The sequence below is a fragment of the Grampus griseus genome (assembly GCF_964374135.1).
Source record: "Grampus griseus genome assembly, chromosome: X".
NCBI lineage: Eukaryota > Metazoa > Chordata > Mammalia > Artiodactyla > Delphinidae > Grampus > Grampus griseus.
The window spans coordinates 14175141-14198279 of record NC_138999.1 but is presented as its reverse complement, the minus strand read 5'-3'; the positions used below and the strand labels follow the sequence as shown (position 1 = coordinate 14198279).

The 23139-nt window shown below is 47.6% G+C and overlaps 1 protein-coding gene across 2 annotated transcripts in view; it reads right to left on the bottom strand.

The window, feature by feature from the left end:
• Positions 1-8363, bottom strand: part of NHS (NHS actin remodeling regulator) — a gene marked incomplete at both ends in the record, with an annotated part of 345228 nt that extends 336865 nt beyond the window's left edge. For both annotated transcript variants that reach the window (XM_082681251.1, XM_082681252.1), the window contains one exon: positions 7835-8363. In XM_082681251.1, coding sequence (XP_082537377.1) covers positions 7835-8363 — 529 coding nt within the window. The remainder of the gene's footprint in view (positions 1-7834) is intronic.
• Between the last annotated feature and the right edge of the window lie 14776 nt (positions 8364-23139).

The window sequence follows — 23139 nt, the reverse complement described above, 5'->3', positions numbered from 1 at the left end:
TCCTGGTTGAAGGAAGTGAAGTTGTTTCACCTGGGATGAAGAAAGCTTAGGAGGGACAATAACAGTCACCTCTAGACACTTAAAGAGGTCCTGGAAAAGAGATTATAAGCAGATTCCATATGGCTCCAGACAGCAGATTAGGACTGAAAGACAGGCATTGCCAAAAGACAGATTTAGTCTCAGTGTAGATAAGGATTATTTGAGAATGGGAACTATACAGCAATAAAGTTGGGGTGTGGGTGGCCACGCCTAGGAGTCTCAGAGCGCATAGAAACTAGATGGGCTTCCGCTTGGGACATCTCTAAAAAGAGTCCCACCCCGAGTGGGAGGCTGGATTTGAGGGACACTAGGGTCTTTCCCAACTCTAAGATCCCAAGACCGTCCAACCCTTGTTAACTTCATTTTGTTCTTGCTTAATTTCACTTTGAAGGACTTGGGTGTTTCATAATTAAGGAATTTTTCAGCATACGGATGCCCAGGTCCTCAGATTCCTACTTCACTACACTCAAACCTTCTCATGTTCATTAATAGATTGAGGGACAGACATTAGCGTCAGAAACAAAAATTGACCCTGCCTGTCTTAGTCATTTACAGAGATGAGCTAGACAGGGTCTCTGCCCTTTGTGGGCTTACGGTCTGGTTAAGAGTGCTCTCCAAAACCTTATTTCAACAAATTTAGACCCTAGAATGAGAGCCTTACATTCAGAAACCATTCTCACCTCATTATCTTTTGTTTTCACTTACTATCAAGATGTGATTCATGAGGAATTCTTGATGCAAAAAGAACTTGCAGGAATTTCTGTGATTGATAGTTTGGTCTTGGGATACTCTTCCCATGATTGTTTTTAACCGAGGGTCCCACAAAATCTTTTGGTTCACGATTTTTACTAGAGTAAAAAGAAATTCAACTGAACTATCAAAACAAAATCCCAACTGCATTTAAAATTGTCTTTGTTCTAAAATTTCAAAGCATTGGGACTTACCCAGCAGTCCAGTGGTTAGGACTCTGTGCTTCCACTACAGGGGGCCAGGGTTTGATCCCTGGTCAGAGAACTAAAATCCCGCAAGGCACGGATGCGGCCACAAAAGAAAAATTCAAAGCATTATATGAAGTCAATGGATCTTCAAGACGTTTGCGCTGACGTGGGACAACAGGAAAGATGTCATATGTGACTGGAACTTAAAGGTGATGCCCACCGTAGACCAGAAGCCCGGAGACTGAAGATGTTTCTGAGCACTTATGCGGCATTTACACTTTCCTGATGGCATTGTGTGGAAAATGCCTCCACAAACAGGAAGAAAGGAATCTTTATTGTTACCATCTTAGCAATATCAACCCAACAGAACCTCAAGGATTTCCGAGGTAAAGCAGTTTGGTAGTTTTGATCTAGAAGCCCAATCCAGGGACTCCCCTGGTGGCCCAAGTGGTTAAGACTCCACGCTCCCCACGCAGGGGGCCCGGGTTTGATCCCTGGTCAGGGAACTAGATCCTGGACGCCGCAACTAAGAGTCCGCATGCTGCAACTAAGACCCGGCACGGGTAAATAAATAAATATTAAGTAGATAAATAAATAAATAAATACCCAATCCAGTACAACAAGTCCAGAAGGAAATGTGCTGCTGTTACTGGTTATGAGGAAATTACACCCATGAATTATTAACACTTGAAAGATTACGTTTTTCTCAGTAGCTCCGTGATGGGTTTAAAAGCAGCTTTCAATGGAGCTATTCGGATATCATAATGCCTCAGAAGAACTCACTGAGTAGAGCCAGGAGGAAAAGACTCCTAACGACAGTTCCGAAAATATCCCCCCCTAAAAACACATTAAGCAGACTGCAAAGGGTTTCTGCGAGTGGTAGAACGAACAGAAAGGGGAGGAAAAGGATGATCCTTCCAAATCAGGCTGAACCCACAATTAGCACTGCCATACTGACCCCAAATGATCGATTCACCCCCTGTGTAACTTCCTAGTCTACGTCTGGGCTTAGCAGGTCCTGGGTCTGCTCTGGCTGAAATGGCGCATCTCACACAGGGAGCGTGGGTCTCTCGGGGCCGTCATCACCTGCCCATTCTACAGGACGATAAGCAGTCCCCTCAAAGGCTGGCCGAGGAAACGCTGAGGAACTGAGCGGGTGTGTCTCGGTCATCGTGGACCTGAGCTCCTTTCCAGCCTCTTCTCACCTCTGAAGCACTGACGATCTCCTCCTACGCCAATGAGAGGTTAGACTGTGAGCTCACTAAAGGGTAGTAAGTTATTTCCAGACCCAGCACAGAGCGACGGGAGGGCTTGGCCATGTGACGAATCTAGTGACCCTCGGGGAAGGAGTTTAGGGAAAAAGAATGAGAAGCACCACCTCTACCACACTCCCAGCCCTAGGTCTCTGTCCTCACAGTTCAAAGATTAAACAGGTTGTTTTGACATGGGTTCTCCCAGACCTGATGAGTACAAATGCAAGTTCAAGTGCAAGAAGGCTTCGTGGGAGGCGACCCCAGGAAGCACCCACAGGTAACTGAGAAGTGAGACGGAGAAAAGAAGGCAGTGAATACACAGTGTGTTTTCCAATTAAGTCGCCACTGTGGGCAACTGCAGCTCAGTCCTCTGGGGAACTCTGAGAGATGGTGTAGAACGTGCCTCAGAGCTCTCGCCTCCAAGGCGCAAGGAAGTGAGGCCACTGGTCCACCAACGCCCCGTCCATCATTGATTGAGTACTACTTCAGAGGCAATGATTCGCTTGCACTTCTGGCTTTCCCTGTGTGCAAGGCCCAGCGCGGTCCATCAGTCAGAAAAAAAAAAAAGCCCTAGGCAGAGTCACAGGAGTTGGCAGTTAGCAGCCATCAGAATGAGAGGTGAGGGCTGAAGGAATCTAGCAGGGCGCCAACACAGTCTGCCGTCCAGAAGGAGAAAAGCTAAGATAAAGGTTAGCACAGAGTTCTAGAAAACTCGGAGGCGGGAGGTGGCAGGCAAGGAATCAGATTGCACTTCACAGAGAAGATGACGTGTCCACTGATTATCAAAGAAAGAGCAGAAATGAGCCAGCAAAATGTTCCAGAAGAAAAGAGTAGTATACACATTGGCCCGAAGGATGAGAAAGCCTGGCAAGTTGGGGTACAGCCAGTAGTTCAGTGTGACTGGACTGGGGTGGAATGTGGGGAAGGCAGGGAGGGACATGTCAAGTGGACAGAAGCGTATCGAGAAGGGCCTTGATTTTCATACTGTAATTCCCCTGGATTTGTGCAGCAACGTGTGGGAGAAAAGACTGATGTTTGGGAATAGTTTGTGCACTCAGACCTGGACCCTAATTCTAGGCTCCAGCGCTTTCTAGCTGCTGCTCCCCAGAGCAAGTTGCTAATCCTCAGTAAAGTACGAAAATCACTCTCATAGAGTCGCTGTGAAGATTAAATAAGATGATTCATATAAAATCTTAGCATAGGGCCTGACATAGAGCAGAACTGAATAAATGTTAACTAAAAATAAAATAAATCGACTCGCTAGATGACAAACGTGTTACTGCAGTGAGATGGGAAAACGATGGTCTTTTCAGGACGTGGCAGTGGATTAACTGTGCATCTAACATGGAAAAAAGGCATCTTGATCCCTACCTCATACTATTTGCAAACATCAATTCCATGTGAATCATGGATCTAAACGACAGAGGCAAAACAAAAAAAACTTCTAGAACATAAAAGAATATCCTCACGACCATGAGGTCAGTGAAGAATTTACGAACAAACAGAACAGAGCACGAAGACCACTAACCATAAAGAAAAGGATCCTTAAGTTGGACTACATGAAAATAAGAACTTCCGCTCGCCAAGAGGTAACACTAAGAGAGGAAAAAGGCACACAACAGAGAGACGGTAATTGCAATATCTATAGCTCACAAATAACTCATATACACAATATATAAAGAACTCCTACAAGAAAAAAACATACAAAGAACCTTACTGGAAAGGGAGTAAAGGTCTCGAACAGGGAATTCACAAAAGAGAATATTCAAGCGGTCAAAACTATATATGAAAAGGTGTTCAATCTCACAAGCCATCAGCAAAATGCAAATTAAAACCACAATGAGATTTTTATTAGCTACCCACAGAGTAGCTACAGTGGCCATATACACACTACCAAATGTAAGGTAGATAGCTAGTGGGAAGCAGCCGCATAGCATGGGGAGATCAGCTCGGTGCTTTGTGACCGCCTGGAGGGGTGGGATAGGGAGGGTGGGAGGGAGGGAGACGCAAGAGGGAAGAGATACGGGAACATATGTATAACTGATTCACTTTGTCATAAAGCAGAAACTAACACACCACTGTAAAGCAATTATACTCTAATAAAGATGTAAAAAATAAAAATAAAGAAGACCATACCATACTTGTTCTCTCTTCATCCCCTCGTATGTGGCCTTCCTCTCCACCCCTCCACTTACACAGCAGTTAGCAGGGCCACTCATTGCTAAAAACGTACCCAGCTCAATGGCCTTGCCTCAGCGCTCATCTTCCTCTCAGAAGCATTTGACCAAAACGATTCCTCCTCCATTCCTGAGACACCTTCTCCTGGCTTCCATCATACCATGCCCTCCTGATTTCCCTTCTAGCTTGCTCACTGCTCTTCCTCAGTCTTTCTTCTCCTCTACTAAAATTCCCAAGTTGGACTGCCCCAGGCTAAGTCTTGGTCCCCTTTTCTTTACTCTCTACACGGTCCCGAACTCCAGGGCTTCGCGTATCATCTCTACCCTTACATCTCACATCTACATCTCCAGCCTGGACCTCTCTCTTGAGTTCTGAACTCACACGTCTAATTGTCTAAGACACAAGCAGCTCAAGTTAACATGGCACAAACAGAAAAGCATTGATTCCATCCCCACCCCCAAAGATAAAAGATCCACTCTTCCACGAACCTTACCCATTTCTGGAAATGGACCTTCTATGAGCTGTTTAAGCCAAAAACAACAACAACGCTGGGTGTCATCCACAATTAGTATTATTTGCTCTTATACCCTGTACCCAAACCAACTGGTAAGTCCCGTCAATTCTATTTCCAAAGTGAATTCAGAATCCAAGCACTGTTCACCGTCACCCTAGTCCCAGCCACGGTCACCACTCACACTGTCTAACTGGTCTACCAGCTCCGGACTCGCCTCCGGAGCGACTTTGCTGAAGTGTGTGTCAGATCATGTCACCCCCGCAAAAACCATTCCAGCCTGTCTCAGGGCAACAGGAAGCAGCTGTCCAAGGATGAAGCAGCATGGAGAATGGTGACCCGGGTGGGAAGGCTATACAGGGGGCATGGAGGCACCCAGACACATTCAAAGGGAGAGAAAAGAGAACTTCGGTCACTTCCAGGCTGCCTCTCCCTTTGAAGCTCCCTGGGACCTTGAGCAATGCTAAAGAGACATGCATGAGGTAGCAGATGCCACTGGTACTCCACCCACACACGGCCCCTCTCCCCTCCCCAGGCAACCCCTGCAGACATTCCGGTACACACCATAGGCTTTTGGCATCTCTCCACCTGGCCCGGGAGCCTGCCGAGCCCACACCAGGGGCAGGCCCCAGGAGCCAGGGAGTTCATACTCCAGGTGCTCTCCATCAGTGAGCGATGGAAGTTGGTGGAGAAATACTGCAGCTTCCTCACTCCTCAGTGGGACGCTTCTGAGGTGTGTGCTGGATTGAACCCTAGTTGCCCACTTCCCCACTCCCTCCCTGTGCTTCCTGGGATCCCCTCTCAAATAAACTCCTTGCACAGAAATCCTTGCCTCCGTCTCTGCACACTGGGAAGCCCAAATTAAGACACATAATACTGTGCTTTTCCTCCCGAAGGTAATGCCTTTTACGACATCAAACAGGAACAATGCCATCCTAAATTTATCTGGACAAGAGGAGAGGTCTGTGCACAAAGTATGGAGACACCATTTTTGAAAAACGTAAAAATAATAGATTTGAAGTCTATTCCTCGTATTATATGAGCCCCATCTTCATTTATTTATTCATGTATAAATATGCACAAATAGAGTATATGTTCATCAGTCATATGCACACACCAAAAATCCCCTCTCTTCTCCATTCACCATTAGTTTGTACTCCAAACAGTGAAAAGGATTATATTAAATTCTGGGTACATAACTACCCCCTCCTGCCTCTAAAGAAAAAGGGGAGAAGAGAACTCATTCTGCTCCATCGCTGAGTTTCACTTGTGAGAAATCTAATTTAAGGTGCAGTGGGTCACACACGCACACGCACACACACACATACGGGAAATGTATGCACCACTCAACAGTCTGCAAAACTTCCCTCCACTTCTTTTGAAGTGAAATCACCACTCACCCTGACCACACTCCCCAGATATCAGCGCTGTTGAAAGTGAAGGGCCGGTCCCTGCTGTGTGGTTTGAGGTAAAAAGGAGGCAGGATTAAAGCGCTCATTTCAAGTCCCAAAAGTAAAATACGACTTGGCCTACGGCAGTCCTAATTCTTTCCAGAACTCATCCCCGGAATTGCCCTTTTAAACAACCAGTCATTAACCCAACTCCGGGTCTTTTATAGCTGCGAAAACCGATCGCGCACATCATTTATTCATTACGCTTATTATTATTATTGCAGAAAAGCAGCGAATTCCCGGGGCGGGGTTCAGAGGGGTTTTTGGGGGGGGGGGTAGTGCGCGAACGGGGCGGGGGGGTCGGTTAGGAGGCTGTGCGGGTTGCGGGACTGAGGTGCCCGGAAGTCCCCGGGGAAGGATGCCGTGAGGGCGCCCCCGCCCCGCGCGCTCCGCGGCCACCGCCACCGGCGCAGCTGCTGCAGCAACCGGGGAAGCTTCTTATGTAAGTCAGAGCCGCTGACATCACCTTCGCTGCGAGCGTCGCAGCCGCTGGACTAGGCGCCAAAGGACCGGCGTGCTGGCTTACGGCCCCCGCCCACCGTCCGGTTGTTCCTAAATGACTCCAACGCCTCCCGATTTAGCCAACCGTGTGCCAGGGGACTCTCCTGAGCGCCAGGATGACATTTATTGGGAGCCCTGGGATGTCGCAAGAGTGAAGTTAACGGGCAGCAAAGGTGTCCAGGGATCTTGTACACACGGGTGAATTTGGACGACATTCCACGTTGGGGGAAAGGGAGGGGGGCGGAACCCCTCCGAGAAGATGGCACAGACAGCCATTTAGTAGGAACCCTGTTCTGTTCAGGACAGAAGAGATGCCCAAGGGTCTCATCGATCTCCCCAGGGCCGGGGACACTCCTCCATCCACGCCCCTCCCAGGCCAGAAGGCTGGAGCAGAGCTCTTCGGAGTTCACTCCGGGAGGCGAATGGCGCCGCGCTACGTCGCACACAAACGCAAGGCACAAGTTCGCGGCTTGGTGCAGCACGTGCGGTCACAGTAAGAGGGACAAAAACGCCACGGCGTTGCAGAAGCCCTAAGAGGACACTCACTGCTCCTCGAGCGGCCCAAGCACGCACTGGGGTGGGGGTGGGGGGACTACAGGGCTCCGGGATGGGCTACTGGAAACCACAGAAGTTGCACCAACCTCCCGCCCCGCCGGGGAGGGACCGAGAAATCGAGCCCCAGAGGTGAATGACAGGCCCCCCTGTCTCCTGTGTTCCCATAAATGCTCCCTCTCAGCCCACGGCTGCCTTCGAGTCCCGAGACTGCCCCTTTAACTTTCTCCCCTCCGCGTCTGCGTCCCTGCCCCGAACTCCGGGAGGCCTGGGGTGGGTCTCAGGGGAGGCAAGCGTAAGGTGCAGAGCTGCAGCAGGCGCGGCGCCGGGATTGCGGCGACCGCGGAGGGCGCGAGGGTGCGGCGCCGACGCGGAGCGCCGGGCGGGCGGGAGGACGGCGCGGGTACTCACGCACTGCCTCCTGCTTGGGGTCCAGCGTGCCGAGCACGCGCTGCACGCCACCGAGCTTGCCCTGCAGCGCCCAGACGCGACGGTGAGTGAGCTGGATGTCGCTCTCGAGCTCCTGGAAGAGGCTGCACGCGTGCCGGGCCACGTCCGAGAGCTGCCGGAGGACGCGGGCCAGCGCCGCGTTGCTGACCGCGCACAGGTCCAGCATGAGCAACACGGCCGCGGCCGCCGCCGAGGACGCCTCGCCGGCCGCTGACGCCGCCTCCAAGACCCCTGCCGCGCTCTCCTCGCCCGCCGCGGGCGCCTCTCCGTGCGGCGGCAGCGCCTGGTCGGTTGGCGCGGGCAGCGCGCGGGGCGCGCGGGGAGGATCCTCCGGCCCCGGCGCCACGGCCTCGTCCCGTCGGCCGGGCAGCTGCAGGGGCGGCGGCGGCGGTTCAGCGCTGCCTCTATTCGCGTCCTCCGCCGGGTCAGGCGCCGGGCGTCGCTGCCGGCACAGCCACTGCGGCTCCACGATCCGCTTGGCGAAAGGCATCCCGCGCAGCCGGGCCGCGACTTTCTGGTCTCCTCAAAGCGCCCCGGGCGAGCGGGGAAACGGGCGCGCCCACCTGGGTGGAGAGGGGTTAGGAGTCGGGCAAAGGCGCGTTCGGGGAGTCCGGATACGCAGGGGGCTCCTCGCTCACCTGGCCTCCTCCTCGTCCCCGCCCTCCCCTTAGCAAATCAGTCCAGCCGCTCCTCCTCCGCGTGCACCGTTCCCTGAGGAGGATGACAAGCGCGGGGCACAGAAATCCCGGGGCGCGCCTTGGCTCTCCTCACTTGCTTCCAACCCGGGTCGGCTGGCTCAGCTCCATCATTCCTGCGCTCGCCGCCGCCGCCCCGGCCGCTGCCGCCGCCACCGCCTATATAAATGGGCGTGTGTGTGTGTGTGTGTGTGTGTGTGTGTGTGTGTGTGTGTGTGCGCGCGCGCGCGCGCACCCGCGCGCGTGTGTGTCTGGGTGGGTGGGTGTGCGCGCGCCTCAGTTTGAAAGTACCCCGGCTCAGGCCTCTCCCCGCGCGCCCCTCGGCCGCTCCGGGGAGCAATTGCGCCCGGGATCTGTCTCCCTCTCTGGGCTGGGAGGAGGTTTCGGAAAGGCGCTTTGAAAACCCGGAGAGAGGAATCCGCCTCCAGCCCAGGCGCAGGAGGCGGCGCGGGGGCGGCGGGGCGGACGCAGGGCAGGGGAGGGGAGGGGAGGGGTGGGGGGAGAGGCCCGGGCGAGCGGGGCGCAGCGCCCTGTGCGGCCGCTGGGAGTCACTGGTGGCCTCGCCTCTCCAGGCTTGTTCTGATGCAAAGACACTTCCTCGCATCCGAGGGGTGAGGATTGAGACTGTCAGCGCGGTGAGGGCGGGGAGTCCTCAAGTTGGGGTTGCCGGTGTGGGTGACGAGCGCAGAGGCAGGAGGGTGGGGTGCTGGAGATGCGGCAGATTTGACGTGTTGGAGCAAGTTGCTTCGCCGAATTCCAGCTCTGAGCAAGTCCTTTGAGTTCTTAGCTGGGAAAACTGGACTGCCCCTTAGAGTGCCCTGGGCTCTGTGAGCGCTGTGACAAAGCTGGGGAGGGTGACGGGGCGTGGGCACAGCTTGGGGTGGCCAGAGAGGGCAGGACGCTATTTATACCCCTTCCCGGGCATCCCTCGGCCGGCCGCTACGCTGGGCCAGGTCTCTATAGAACATCATGAATGAGACCCAAACCACCCGTGAGCAAAACCCCCAGAAAACTGCTTGCAAAACTCATTGACGCGTTCGGTAGGATAAGCCATATTACCTCCCTGTCACCCTACTCTGCTGATCAGACACGGGAATGTGAAAGTTCTCCATCAGAGAGCTGATGGTTCACAGAAGAAAGGAAGATTTTCCCATTTGGTTAACTGAAAGGTATAAGTTCTAAAAAGGCATGTACACTATTTCGATTGCAGCAGTCGAAGGCTGGATGCTGTCAGCCTAAAACCCAAAAAAGAGTTTGAGAAATGTTAATAAAATGCATGCTTTCATCCCTCCAAAAAGAATACTGTAAAAATATTTTTTATTTTAAAGCCACAAGCCAGATCTGGGGAATGCAGACTTCATTTCATGTGTCTAAAGAGAACATGGAAAAAATATGTTTTATGGCAACAATAAAGCCCTCCAGACCAGTGGTGGGGCCCGCCACTCGGCACTCTGGACTGGCCCATACTTCAGTCATAAAGGCTTCAATAGACCCCCCTCTCCTATTCTACCTCAAAATATAACATTTTTGGCGAGGGAGTGTGCTTGTTCATAAAAGATCCAGGCTGGGGATTTGGGGGTAAAAGGTCATGATGTCTGCAAGGTACACATAAGTGTTTCAGTAGCAACAAGAAGAGTGATGATAATAATGTATCTGGAGACAAAAGAAAATATGACAAAATAGGTAAATACCGAGTCTAGGTAAAGGGCAGATTGGGATTCATCGTACATTTCTTGCAACTTTAAATTTGGGTTTGTTTCCAAATAAAAAGTGGGAAAAAAAAGAATATTTTGGAAAAGGGTCTTTCGGGAGTTGTTTTTTCATCTCACAAATCTAGAGAGCTTAGAGCTGGCTGTTTTCAAATCTAGCTTGACTTTTTTAATATGTTCACAATTCCGAACATGAGTTCTGCTAGGTAGCCAAGCCGCACGCTCCTCCCTAAACACACTGAGGCAGAAAGAACAATGAGGGGTATTTGAAGGCCTCCAGTTAGAGGCCCTTGTGGCAAGTCTGCCCCACTGCTCACTGCCCCTCCCCCGGCACTGCCCTAGTCCCAGCGTCCAGGGGTCCTCTCCACCAGACAGAGGTGATTGAAGGGGAGGATGGAAAAATTCCACGGGAGGGGGAGCCCTCCTCTGGGCCCAGGAGGGGTAGGATTCCACGGGGTAGTTAAGTTCTACAACACGCTAGCTACCTTGCTGTCTGCCCCAAAGTGGCCAGCAGAAACTCAAGTCGACATCTCAAAACGATTCAAAGTACAGTTCAGTAGTGTAAAAAGAGAAACTCTTTGTAATCTCCTGGCCTCCTGGTCATGTGCTAATAAAACCATGTGGGAAAAATAAAAAGCTCTGATTGTGGTTTTTGATCTCCTCCGTTCTCACTGCCCCTGGACCCTCTTTGGTAGTCGGCAGGGACCTCTCCAAGGTCACTTCAGTATTTTATTTTTGATGACTTTGAAGGACAGCTTTCCTTTCAAAGTCACCAAAAATAAAACGAATACTAATTAAAATATGCATTAACACGGTGGGCTGATGTGTTTCTCGGTCCACTGGAAGGTGTGAATAAAGGCACTTTTAGAGAAGTGATCGTTAAACATCCGAGACGCTGCCTAAAAAAACTGTGCGCTAGCCTTGTTGCAAGGGCCGCTTCAGACCACCTGGGGGCCTCACTGTGCCCCTCCCACTTCAAGCTCCACCCTCACCCTACGCCCACAGCTTCAGTTCGGCTGCTACTTTATAGACCCGAAGCATTTAAATCATGTCGTGGTGATGGGGTGCACGAATATTCTTCGTGCTGATGAATTTTCCATACATCCAGGAGCTGTGTCGCTCTTACTCAAATCCCGGATTGCCCCATTTGACTCCGAGTTTTCCCACAAAAAGCTCTGATGAAATCGAGGTTGACATCTGAAGCCAGACTGTTACATCTACTTATGTGTGTGTTGATGTCTGGAGATCACATACCCACCCCCCACACCATGTACACATATTTATCACCATGAGCTTATAGCCAAAAGGGAAAAGAAAGGCAGCATTTAAAAATGACCCCATTGCCTAATTCCGGGCAGTCATTCATGCAGCTCAAAGGCCAGCACAATTCTCCCATAAACTCGAATGTTCGGTCAGTATATACCCTTTGCCATTGTAAAACGAACGAAGTATCCTGTGTCACCACGCCCCACAGTTACACTCCTGCCTGCTGCAGGCCAGCGGGGACAAGGTCTTTGTTGAAGGACAGGACTGGCATTGAGAAGCCACACAGCCCCTCCGCCCTCAGCCTGGCTAGGCTCCGGCTAGCACAGAACCGTTGTCAAGCAGCCTCTGGAACCTCACAAGCAACAAAGCAGAGATTCCTGAAAGTTCCTTCACCAAAAATGTCTGTTCTGTTTCAAATATTCCAGCATAGACACTGCACCGCCATTATTTATACTTGAAAAATATTTCTTTTGTCCAAGAAATTCCGGGAGACACACGGGCTTGTTAGCATAATCATGTAATTACAGTGGCTGGAGTCTCCCTTCCTTCACCCAATTGCACCTATTCCTCACTGAATCACTTTAATTCACTCCGAAAAGCCCTGCCGCTGAGTAAAAAGCTGTTAAATAAAAAATGCTTTCAGTAATTTTATTGGGCAAAATTATGCGCCTCCCATCCCAACCCAAGTTACCCAAACCATTTCGCAGATAGAGAAATCTATCAAGGTTCCATAAGGAAAAAGCAACAATTTGAAAGTGAATGAATGTAAACCATAAAACGTAACGTGAAAATATCTTGTAATTGGAGGTGCCTTACACTTGCTAGAGGCAGAAGCACAGATTTCAGAGTCTGTAGCAAGGGCTGGAGAAGAAAGGAGAGGCTGCCATTCTTGGGAAACTACTGGAGAGTCATACGGTTCACATTCAAGCAGAACACTTTTTGGAGCTCATCATTATCCTATACTCAAACTGTACCCTCGAATAAAGTTAGAGCACAGAAAAACACCTTGAGGGCAAACTAAAAGCTGACGATGAGAGAGCCGTGAAACATATGGGAAGAAGACATACGCACAACCAACAGAAAGGCTGCAGAAGATGTTACTGGCCCCTCTCTCCTCCACATCAGTGCTCCCAAGGAGGTTCTCCCCAGTGTTCCGTTAGTTGCTGAGCTCTGAGATTCACCAGCTCCCTCTCTCCTTTAGCTGTGCTGGGTCCCAGGAGGAAGCCGGCAGCCTGTGCTTCTTTGCCATACTGTGGGGGGGAGCATGCTTTCTCCCAGATCTGTGGTTCGCACCGTGAACGTTATGTCCAAAGCCTTCATGGCTTCGTTTTTGAAACTCAAAAGTCCAAGTCCTTCTAGTTCAAGAACCTTAAATTTGGTCTCGTGTACCCGTGTTCCCAGGAACCACCGGGGGAAAAAATTCACTAAATATCAAAATGTGAAGCCACCATACAAATAAGTTCAGGTACCTGCCTGTTGACAACTATCAAGTGTATAGTTTCCTGGCGGGGAAAAAAGACTATATACCACTACAAAAGGGTTTCCTTTGTTTTAGTTGGTGCTTTTCTTCCTCAAAAAATCCTCATCTAGTCTATTAAGTATGCAGGACAGAGGTTTTTCTCTGCATTTTACTGGCAGGGAAACATGGGGAGAAAAACAATGATGCTATTAAATGGTTTTCCCCAAATGCCAAAGACAGCAAATCCAAAGATTGTTCCAAGCAGCCCTTTTATCTTCCCTGCAAAGAACTGTTGATTACTCACATTGTTTCCAATGGGAGAGATTTTGACTTCTTCCTTATCTTCAAAAATCCTAGCCTCACATTTTACAACTGAATATAATTTTAAACATGCCAAATCTGGATCTAGTCAGAACTGCGAATACATCAAAATAACGGACAGAGTTAAAGCAGATGGAGCAAACAACAAGGGAGTTTCATTCACTTATTCGTTCCTCTGGTTATGCAACAAACATTTACCGGAAGCTCTATTTACTGAGTGCAAACATTTATTGGGTGCTCAGGCCTCTGTTTGCTGCCAGGGATATAAAAGGAAAGAAGACACAAACATCGCTTTCAAAGGGTGGAGTCTAGTAGGGTAGATAGACATGTAAACAAACAATGGCAGCGCAGGGCCGGCAAAAGCTGTAATAGAGATAGGAATTAAGTGCTGCCCAGAATCCCAGAGCGATTAACACTGTCTGGGGGGAATACAGACTGGAGCAGGGATTCTAAAAGCAACATGGGTTTCAGGGCTGCTTCTTACAGCTTAGAAAGGAAAGACTGAAGCTGAGACCAAGCATCACCACATGGTTAAAAGCAAAACAGGGTGGCCAAAACTGAGACCCTCCAACCAGCTGCAAGAGAAGATGAGCTTTTGACTAGTATCATTAAAGGGCATTTCCAACAAATCTTTTCCAAATCCTGCAAACCAGTTGGTAGCAGAAAGAATGTGGAAATTATGTTGCTTTTTTTTTTTTTTTTAAGCTGACATGAAATGTTCACTCTTTGGCAGGGCTCCGTTTAGAAAGAGGAAGTGGATTTTTAATATATTTACTATAAAGCAAAGTCTTCGATTGGGTAAAATGAACCACAGTCTCTGGAGCACATGGCGCTAATAAAGTGAAACAGCCATTCCCCAAGGGTTCGTAAGCTTCCCGCCTCCCCACTCCCTGCACCTCCTTCTTTTTTTTTTTTTTAAACTGTTCAGAATTTGCTCTCCAAGCACCCTTCTGTGATGAAAACACCCAGTGCTGGCCTTGACCCACAGGAAGTGCTTTGGACTGTGGTGGTCCTGAAATAAATCAGCTCTTTCTGAGAGGACCCTGAGGGAGTGAAATCTACAACTCACATTATCAGTCTGGGATTGAGTCCTTGGGAACGGCAGAGGCAGCAAACTTCAAACTTTATCAAGATCGTCGTGCTCATTAAGGAAGTGAAATGAAGCCAGATTTGAAGGAAAGCGCTGGAGTAATTACAGAGTTATGAAGATTTAAAAGCTATGTGCCTGGGCACGCAGAGCGCAACGTGTTTCCTTTGGGTTCAGAGACACCGCAATTACAGGGCTTAGGGGTAGCAGAGCACCGAATTAGAACTCCCCATTAGTTTGATTAATCACTGATGTTAAGTGCAGGCCCTGGAAACGGCTATGGCTCAGCCTGATTTGTGTCTCTTCCTCGCCTCCCCCTCCCCATTTTCCCCTCTATTTCCTTTACGAGATCAGGGGGTCAGGGAAGAATACGAACCTCGTATAAATGATAAGAGACTGGGTGCAAGCAAGTTAAAACTTCCTGAAGCTTAATGATTTCCCTACATCGGGGTTGCCTTTGCCAAGACTTGTATAATAGTGTGTTCTTTCTGCCTTCCAGGCTGTTAAATGGTAATGGTACAGCAGTGACATGTTGGTAAATCTAACAAGAAAACCAGAGAAGAAAGTATTTTATGGGGGTGTAGAACAAGTTAACACCCCCATAGGAAGCTCATCGAGATAATAATATATGATATTGCATTCGACGGGCTATAACAAACAAAGAAAAACCCCCAATATCTAGCCAATTAGCAATGATGGGCGAGAACCCGGCTCTTTGGAAGGAACTGTTAACACCCTTCAGATAAAACTGGCTTATAAACCTACTTGCACAAATGGTGTCTGGCCTGGCAAAATGCTGCTGCTGGTGTGAGGTAGGTATTTTGGGGTCAGGATATTTGACTTGGTGACTCCACATCAATATAACCAAAAAGTACCGCCAATTTTTTTTATGAATGGGGAACACAAAGGCTGAAAAAGGTCACTGCACTGATTCAAACCCAGCACGACCACTCAGAGAAGGAACCCTGTAAAGAAAAATCCACAATTCTTGGCACAAAGGTACTTCACTGGACAGGCCAGTCTTTAAATCGTGCACCAAAACGACCCTTGGTGGGAAAGGTGATTCTGTCGGCGGGAGATTCTGAAATAAAAAATGTCACTGAAATTTACTTCCGTGGCCCTTTTCATATTTGCGCGTGAACTGCAGGGCTCCTGGGATCAAACAGGAGACAACCGACCAGCCGTGCCTCTTAAATTATTTTTCCGGAGGTGTTTTCTTTCTCCACCTCAATTGTAAAGATCCAGGAATAACAGCCCAGTGAACAAAGTAGACATTTTTATTTCTCATCCTGTCTCAATGGTCTCATAGTGGGTTCACTAGGAATCTGGAAATAATGAAAGCTTCTCCGTGGAGAAACACAAGACCCACCATCAGAAACGGCAGCTCCTAGGAGTCGCCTATAGTAACGGCAACAGCAGCAGAAACATTGCAGCAGTCCGAATTTCCTCCTTAAAAGTAAAAGAAGAATTTTAAAGGTGATCGTCATCCACACTCACTAGTGTACAGATGGAATGTCAGGCCACCAAGACAAAAATAAAACAGTTGTCCAAGAATTCTGTTGGGGAAAAAGAAGGGGGTAAGCGAGAGTGCCTGGATTATAGGCTCATCTTGATTTGTTTTGAAACATGTTTCAAGTATTTCCTATGGACTTTGGGAAGAACTTCAGCCCTGGTTACTAGGAAAGTCAACATAAAAAGATGGGGAAGGAGCAAAAGAGAAAAAAGGGATTTGAGGTTTTTAAGTTATTTTCCATTTTTATTTGAATTTTGCCTTTATTTGCTCTCGAGAAGGTGTTCATTTTGAACCACTCATAGCCTTGCTCAGTTTTGCTACGGTGACAGACACTGTCATCAGCCTCCCCACTCACCCCTTCTCCTTTTCTAACAGAATCTCAATTTTGTTCCGGGTGGCAATGGCCCCAGCCAACCTCCTACCCATCCTAGACACCCTTGCATTCAGGATTGGCCAGATGATGCAGTCCTGGACAGGCTTCCTTCTTCTTCTTTGGCCCTGGAGAATGGACTCGAGGGTGACAGAGAAGGGCTATCCTGCGACTGTGACATACATGAGGATGAAAGCAAAGGGATAAGGCTCTTGGAATGTAAACGATGGAGCAGAGTGCTGCCCCAGACCCAGCCTCCCCCACTCCAGAGTTCTTGTATTGTGAAAAAAATAACCCTGTATTCGGGTCAGCTACTACACATGGTCAGATGCAGTTCTGACCGACTGGATTACCACTTCCTTACAAAGCATTGCTCTAACATTCAGAATACCAGGGCTCAGGATCTTCCTCATTCATTCATTCCACAGGTGTCATTCAAGAAACAAATACTGTACCTACTACGTGTCTGTGACTCTTCTAGGAAACAAGGAATCATCTTTGAATGAAACAAAACAAAGACCTGCCCTCAAGGTGTTTCCCTTCCAGTTAAACAGCATTAAATAATCATTGTCCAATAACAAAAGTTTATGTATTCAAAAGATGGTTCTAGGGCTTCCCTGGTGGCGCAGTGGTTGAGAGTCCACCTGCCGATGCAGAGGACACGGGTTCGTGCCCCGGTCCGGGAAGATCCCACATGCCGCGGAGCGGCTGGGCTCGTGAGCCATGGCCACTGAGCCTGCGCGTCCGGAGCCTGTGCTCCGCAACGGGACAGGCCGCAGCAGTGAGAGGCCCGCGTACCACAAAAAACAAAGAAACAAAGAAACAAACAAAAAAAGATGGTTCTAGTCCAGTTCTAAGATAAAGTACTAGGGATGTAATGTACAACCTGACAAATATAATTAACACTGCTGTATGTTATATAGGAAAGTTAAGAGTACATCCTAAGAGTTCTCATCACAAGAAAAAACCTTTTTTTCTATTTCTTTAATTTTGTGTCTATATGAGATGATGGATGTTCACTAAACTTATTGTGATAATCATTTCATGATGGATGTCAGTCAAATTATGATGCTGTACACCTTAAACATATACAGTGCTATACGTCAATTATCCCTCAATAAAACTGGAAGGAAAGAAGATGACTCTACTGGGTTCATATACTTAAAATAATAAAAAGAAGTGATGTCTGGAGCGGATGATGCTGAGTTCCTTCCAGAATTCCCTCACCTGGCTGGAGCACCCAGCCCCACACTGCCGTGGATGTTGGCTGCAACGCGCTCCAGAGGATTTCCTGTATCTCACCAGAGCTACCGGGGAAGTTACATCCCTCCAGAAGGGCAGCCCATGGCCAATGACTCATTGGTACAGTGTGGAACACACTCTGTGCCAGTATCCACACCCCAGAGCTCTTTGTAGGCTCAGGCTGAGGCTGCCTTGTCCTGAACCCACATCTTTGCTTACCCTGCCAACGCTGCTTCCCTCACACCTCAACTCTGCTCCCTCACTACATCATCTGCACCAAACACTCCCCACCTCAGGCTCTGCTGTTGAGAACCCTACCTAAGACAGGGTCTGCCTCCAGTCTTCTTTAATTAATAAAGAGTATAATGTTTTCATTTCCCCCATTTGAACAAACTGTCTGAAAACTTTCTTGTTTGAATTAAGGTTCATAGATATTAGAGGGGCTGACTTATAACTCAGTTTATTATTATTCAGCTAAATACAGCTAGCCACCATGTTGGTTCTGACCAGTACAACATCCTAATTGTTCTAACAATAGCAAACCATTTAAGTTTCACCTTCAGTTGACCACCAGATAAGAAAAGACGCATAAAGCTTCTTAATGTTGAAAGAGAATTTCATGAGAAGTATAAAAACAAGAAAAGTTATGAAAATTTCCTCTAGACCAGTATTCAACTGATCCAAATCTTATGCACACATCAGGATGTTGCTGGTACCTCAAAAAATAATAAAGTATCATGATGATTATATCCATCTTGCATTTGTATTTATTGGGAATAAATAGTATGCACACTATGATTTGTTATACTCATAAATAATAGCACCAAAACTTTCACATTATGTCTTAGTCTGCTCAGGCTGCCATAACAAAATCCTATAGATGGGGAGACTTAAACAATAGTAATTTATTTCTCACAGTTCTGGAGGCTGGGAGTCTGAAAGGGTGCCTGCATGGTTGGGTTCTGGTGAGGACCCTTCTCCTAGCTTGTAGGCTGCCTTCTCGCTGTGTCCTCACATGGTGGAGAGAGAGGGCTTTGGTCTCTTTCTCTTCCTATAAGGGCACTAATCCCCTCATGGGGGCTCCACCCTCATGACTTCATGTAAACCTAATCACTTCCCAAAGACCTCACCTCCAATATTATTTTTAAAACCCCCCTGGGACTGCCCTGGCAGTTCACTGGTTAAGACTCCGTGCTTCTAATGCAGGGGTGCAGGTTCGATCCCTGGTAGGGGAACTGAGGTCCCACATGCTGTGCGGTGCAGCCAAAAGTAAAAAAACAAAACAAAAACCCAACAAATATGTCACATATAAAAAGCACAAAATGAAAGAATTATTAAAATCATGTCATGAAAATAGTTTTTGTCTATTTTGATGCCTGAACATTAAATTTTCACTAAACTTTAATATACATTCAGTCTAAAACCACATATGAAACAATATATCAATTTTAAATGAATTTGTTGACATTCTTATATAAGCAACTTAGGGTAAATAAAATTGTGTCACTTGTTAAATAGAAAAATATCAAAATTTATCTTTATAGATTTTGAATAGTGTTAAAATTGCTTTAAAATGAATTTCCTAGTATAACTATTAATTATCTGTTAATCCAAAATTAAACAGTATTTGCTTAAAATCAGATATTTTATCATCCACTATATAAAAAAGATAAAATGATTTTTTTAACATTTTAAGGGACTGAAAAGATGGCAGGTCACTTTCAAAGGGGTTCAAGTGTCCATAAAATGGAAATGCTGAAATAGCTGCTCTCTGGAGTTGCATATGGTCTGAATAACTATGACTGTCCTGTCATAAGTTGAATTGGCAGCTGCAGCATGCCTGGGGACCTTTATTTATCTGCCATTATATTAGTAGGTAGTAAGATAACAGTACTTAGGTAATTAAAAACAGGACATTATCCCACGCTGCCCCATTCTTTTATTGCCCACCTCTAAGCTAACTCCCTCGTTGGTCTCCTACAACTCATGGAGCCTTCCTCTGCCCTAGAACGTGTCTTGTCGCACCGCATTTTTTGAAACAAGAATACTAGACTTACTCAAGGAAAAAAGTACACTGGGATGTGAAATGAACCAAACAATACAAGTCTCTTGACTGGAGAAACCCTGAACTGAGTTTATGGATTCTCCAGCCCTAGAGATATTTTAGAATGTCTCCAAACTCAACATCTTGGTGTTTAAACATTCAAATACCTAGAGGGAAGGAAATGAACTAAATGACCCTTTCAATTCTAAGATTACAAGTTTCCAACCACTGATGCTCAATATTAATCCAGGCCAAGCTCTTGCACGCTGCTTGATTACCTTCCATGTTAAAATACATGAAATGCACATTGTAGACAGTGTCTAGACCACAAGCACAGAGCACTGCGTACAGTGAAGATAACCAGAGAAAACTGTGATCTGGAAGATAAGAAAAGATCCCCAAATCAAGTTTCCGTTTGGACCAACTAACTCGTCAGCTTTACAACAACTGGTGTGGTTTTTCCCACCAGAAACACAGGATTCCATCTTATTAAAGCTTATTAATAAGCCCATCTTATTAAGCCTTATTAAATCTGTATGACCTTTCTTCCTCCTTAGTCTCTTTCTCCCACGTATGTCAACTGAGTGGCTAAAACCTAGAAGTAACTGACAGGTCTGCCCGTGCACCGCCAGAGCTCTGCAAAATTCCCCCCTGGGCAATTCTTTGTAAATAGAGGTACTGATCTATTTTAAAGATAGTATATTGATTAAATACTATATTGAGTTACAATACCTAACTTAAGTACTTTATATGAGTTCTTTGTATATTACTGTTGACATCTATTTATTATATATGCTGCAAAAGACAAAAGCAAATCCAATTCTGTGCTACTGAAGGGCGGTTTCCTTTCCTCTTTCCTCACATTTTAAGACACCCTATAATGGATTTAAGAAGTTGTCACTGTAAAGAGTTCAAATGGTATGAAGTTCGCCCCCCATGGTTAGGGTGGCATCCAAATGGTGGAGCCTGGGACTCAGAATCTCTTTTAGCACAGCACTCTCTCTCAGGGATTTCAATGACATTCTCTGGGCAAGCTACTCGTCCTTTCTTATCTTGCTTCTCTTTCAAGTCATAATTCCTATCTTTACACATGGCAGTTCCGAAACCAAGCCTCAACCAAGGGGCTTGGCGATTTGGGAATGAAATGAACCACCCAGTACTGCAGTCTCCAGCACGATGCATTTCTGGGAGAAAATGACTCCTATAGCCTTTTCTCCATCACTGTCTAAAATGGTTTCCTTGGTACACACAACTGGAGGTTTGTCCATTTCAAATGACGCAAAGCAAAGAATCCTCCCTAAACCTCTGGAGTTATTCTTCTGTGGTCTAAGAGACTCATTAGGCAACGGCTTCCCGGTAACCAGTCCCAAATACATTCCCGTTACTTACTTTCTCCCAGTGCCTCCACCCACCTTACAAAACTATTTCTCTGCCTTCAGGGTATACTTCTGAAAATGAACACACGCTGGTTCTTACCACGGTGTGGTCCCAACCCAACACGAGGACGTGCTCCTCTCCTCCCACAGCTGCCACTATTTCTGCACATCTGAATTCAGTAAGGTTTTCTTACTTTTCTCAATAATTTTCTATTAGATGCAGTATGAGCAATAGGGGGTTACCTTGGGCCTACTTCAAGATTCAATGTGGTTCTCAACCTTGTCTGCACGTTGGAATCACCTGGAAAGCGTTAAAAAGGATTGATACCTGGCTTCCTATCACCAACCCCACCAAGAAGGTCTGGTTTAACTGGTCTAGGGTGCAGCCTGGGCATCAGAATTTTTTTAACTCCCCAGATGGTTCTAATATTCAACCAAGGCTAAGAATCAACTGGGGTGAGGAGACTTGATTTAAATACTGCCACTAATTAGCTCTGTAGCCTTGAGCAAAAGAAATATTCAGTTAACCAATAGGTATTCCTTGACAGCTTGTTGTGTGTAAGACAGTGCTAGGGACCTTATCTCTCCAGTTTCCAAGATAAGTGAATTGGACTTAACAATCTATTCATTCATTTGGCAAAAAGTATAGAGTGCCTACTACCTCCCAGGCACTGTGCAAGGCATCAGGGGTACAGACTCGATGGACAGACTCCCTGCCCTCGTGGAGCTTACAGTTTAGTTGGGGGAGGCGTGACCATATACAAGTAGTGAAAATTAAATAGCAATGTCAGATAAAGGATGGGAGGATAATGAGAGGGACTGGCAGCCAACATGGAGGCAGTGGGGAGTGGGGTGGAGAAGGGGGGGATGGGGAGAGGTAGATAGGTTCCAGAAAAAGTCAAGGAGATAACATCTCCAGGACTTGGTGATGGATATGATATAGGGATGAGAGAGAAAAAGGGAAGAAGGCCAATTCCCAGGTGCCAAGACTGAGGGGTCATTCACTGGGGCAGAATGTGAGAAAAGAACCTTAGCCACCCCAGAAGGTTGTGAGGGTCTAGAGCCAAAGCACGTGAAACTGGGGCAATGAAACCAACCCCCATCTCAGACAGCGATCAGGGCAGAGGAGGGACCTTGGCTACGAAATGAAATGGCTCTCACAAGTGGTCATTTCAGTCCCTGGGCTGGGTTTTCATATAGCTAAAGGGGAGTCCACTGAAGACCCTGTTGCCACAGGCCCGGGGGAAAGAGTGGGGGGTGGGGGGAAAGAGAGAGAGAGAGAGAGAGAGAGAGACAAGAGCCACAGCTACTGCTGGGTAATCTGAAGAGTAAACGCATGTACGTCCCCCGCACCTGGGAGGCAGATCTGGAGGAACAGTGAACAGAACACCACTGGTTGACTGATTCACACGGGGGGAAAAGGTCCCACTGGGGGAAAAGGAACGTATCCTGGTGTGAGAACAGCTCCAGTGGATAAACATTTCCAAAAGGCGAGAGGCAGAGGTAGAAGGAGGGTATTCCACAGAAAGGAGCCGACTTGAGGGCAAGGGAGCAAGCTCAGGAACCGGGGTCTGCCTCCAAGAGTCCCCTCGTGAAAGCTTAAACTCCTCGCGGGTTTCCAAGGTTTCACAGTCTTTCCTTCACATATGGTTTTTCCCCTCTGATGCTCCTCAAACCTTGAGCACAGACTGACAGAGCCGCATAAGGGTGTGGCTCTGCAAGGGAGGAAAGTGAGAGCCGGGCCTTCCAATTACTTCCTAAAGCTCCCAAAGATCCTTGCAGAGGGAACAGCGACTTACCAAGGGGAAGGTCCTCCCGAGCGGCGGACCTCCACCCCAACTGACGTTTGCAGCGCCCCCTGGTGGAGTTTGGAGTAACACACGACGCAGAGAAGTGGAGCGACGCCGGTGGACAGCTTGAGAGGCCGCTGGGATTCAATCCATCCCTTTCCCAAATACGGTGGGGAAGCAACCCTGAAGAGTGAGATGGAAACTTCCATCTGATGTACAGAGGCAAAACACCAGGCACGGTGCCTGGTTCAGAGTTGGCAATCAGCAATTGGCAGCCATGATGGTGATTATGATGATTATGATGATTGAGATTCAGTTGCTATAGATATCCCGTGGCCTTAAATGATCCCAGAATGTTTCACAGAGTAAGAAGTCCCGCAGGCTCAGAACAAGT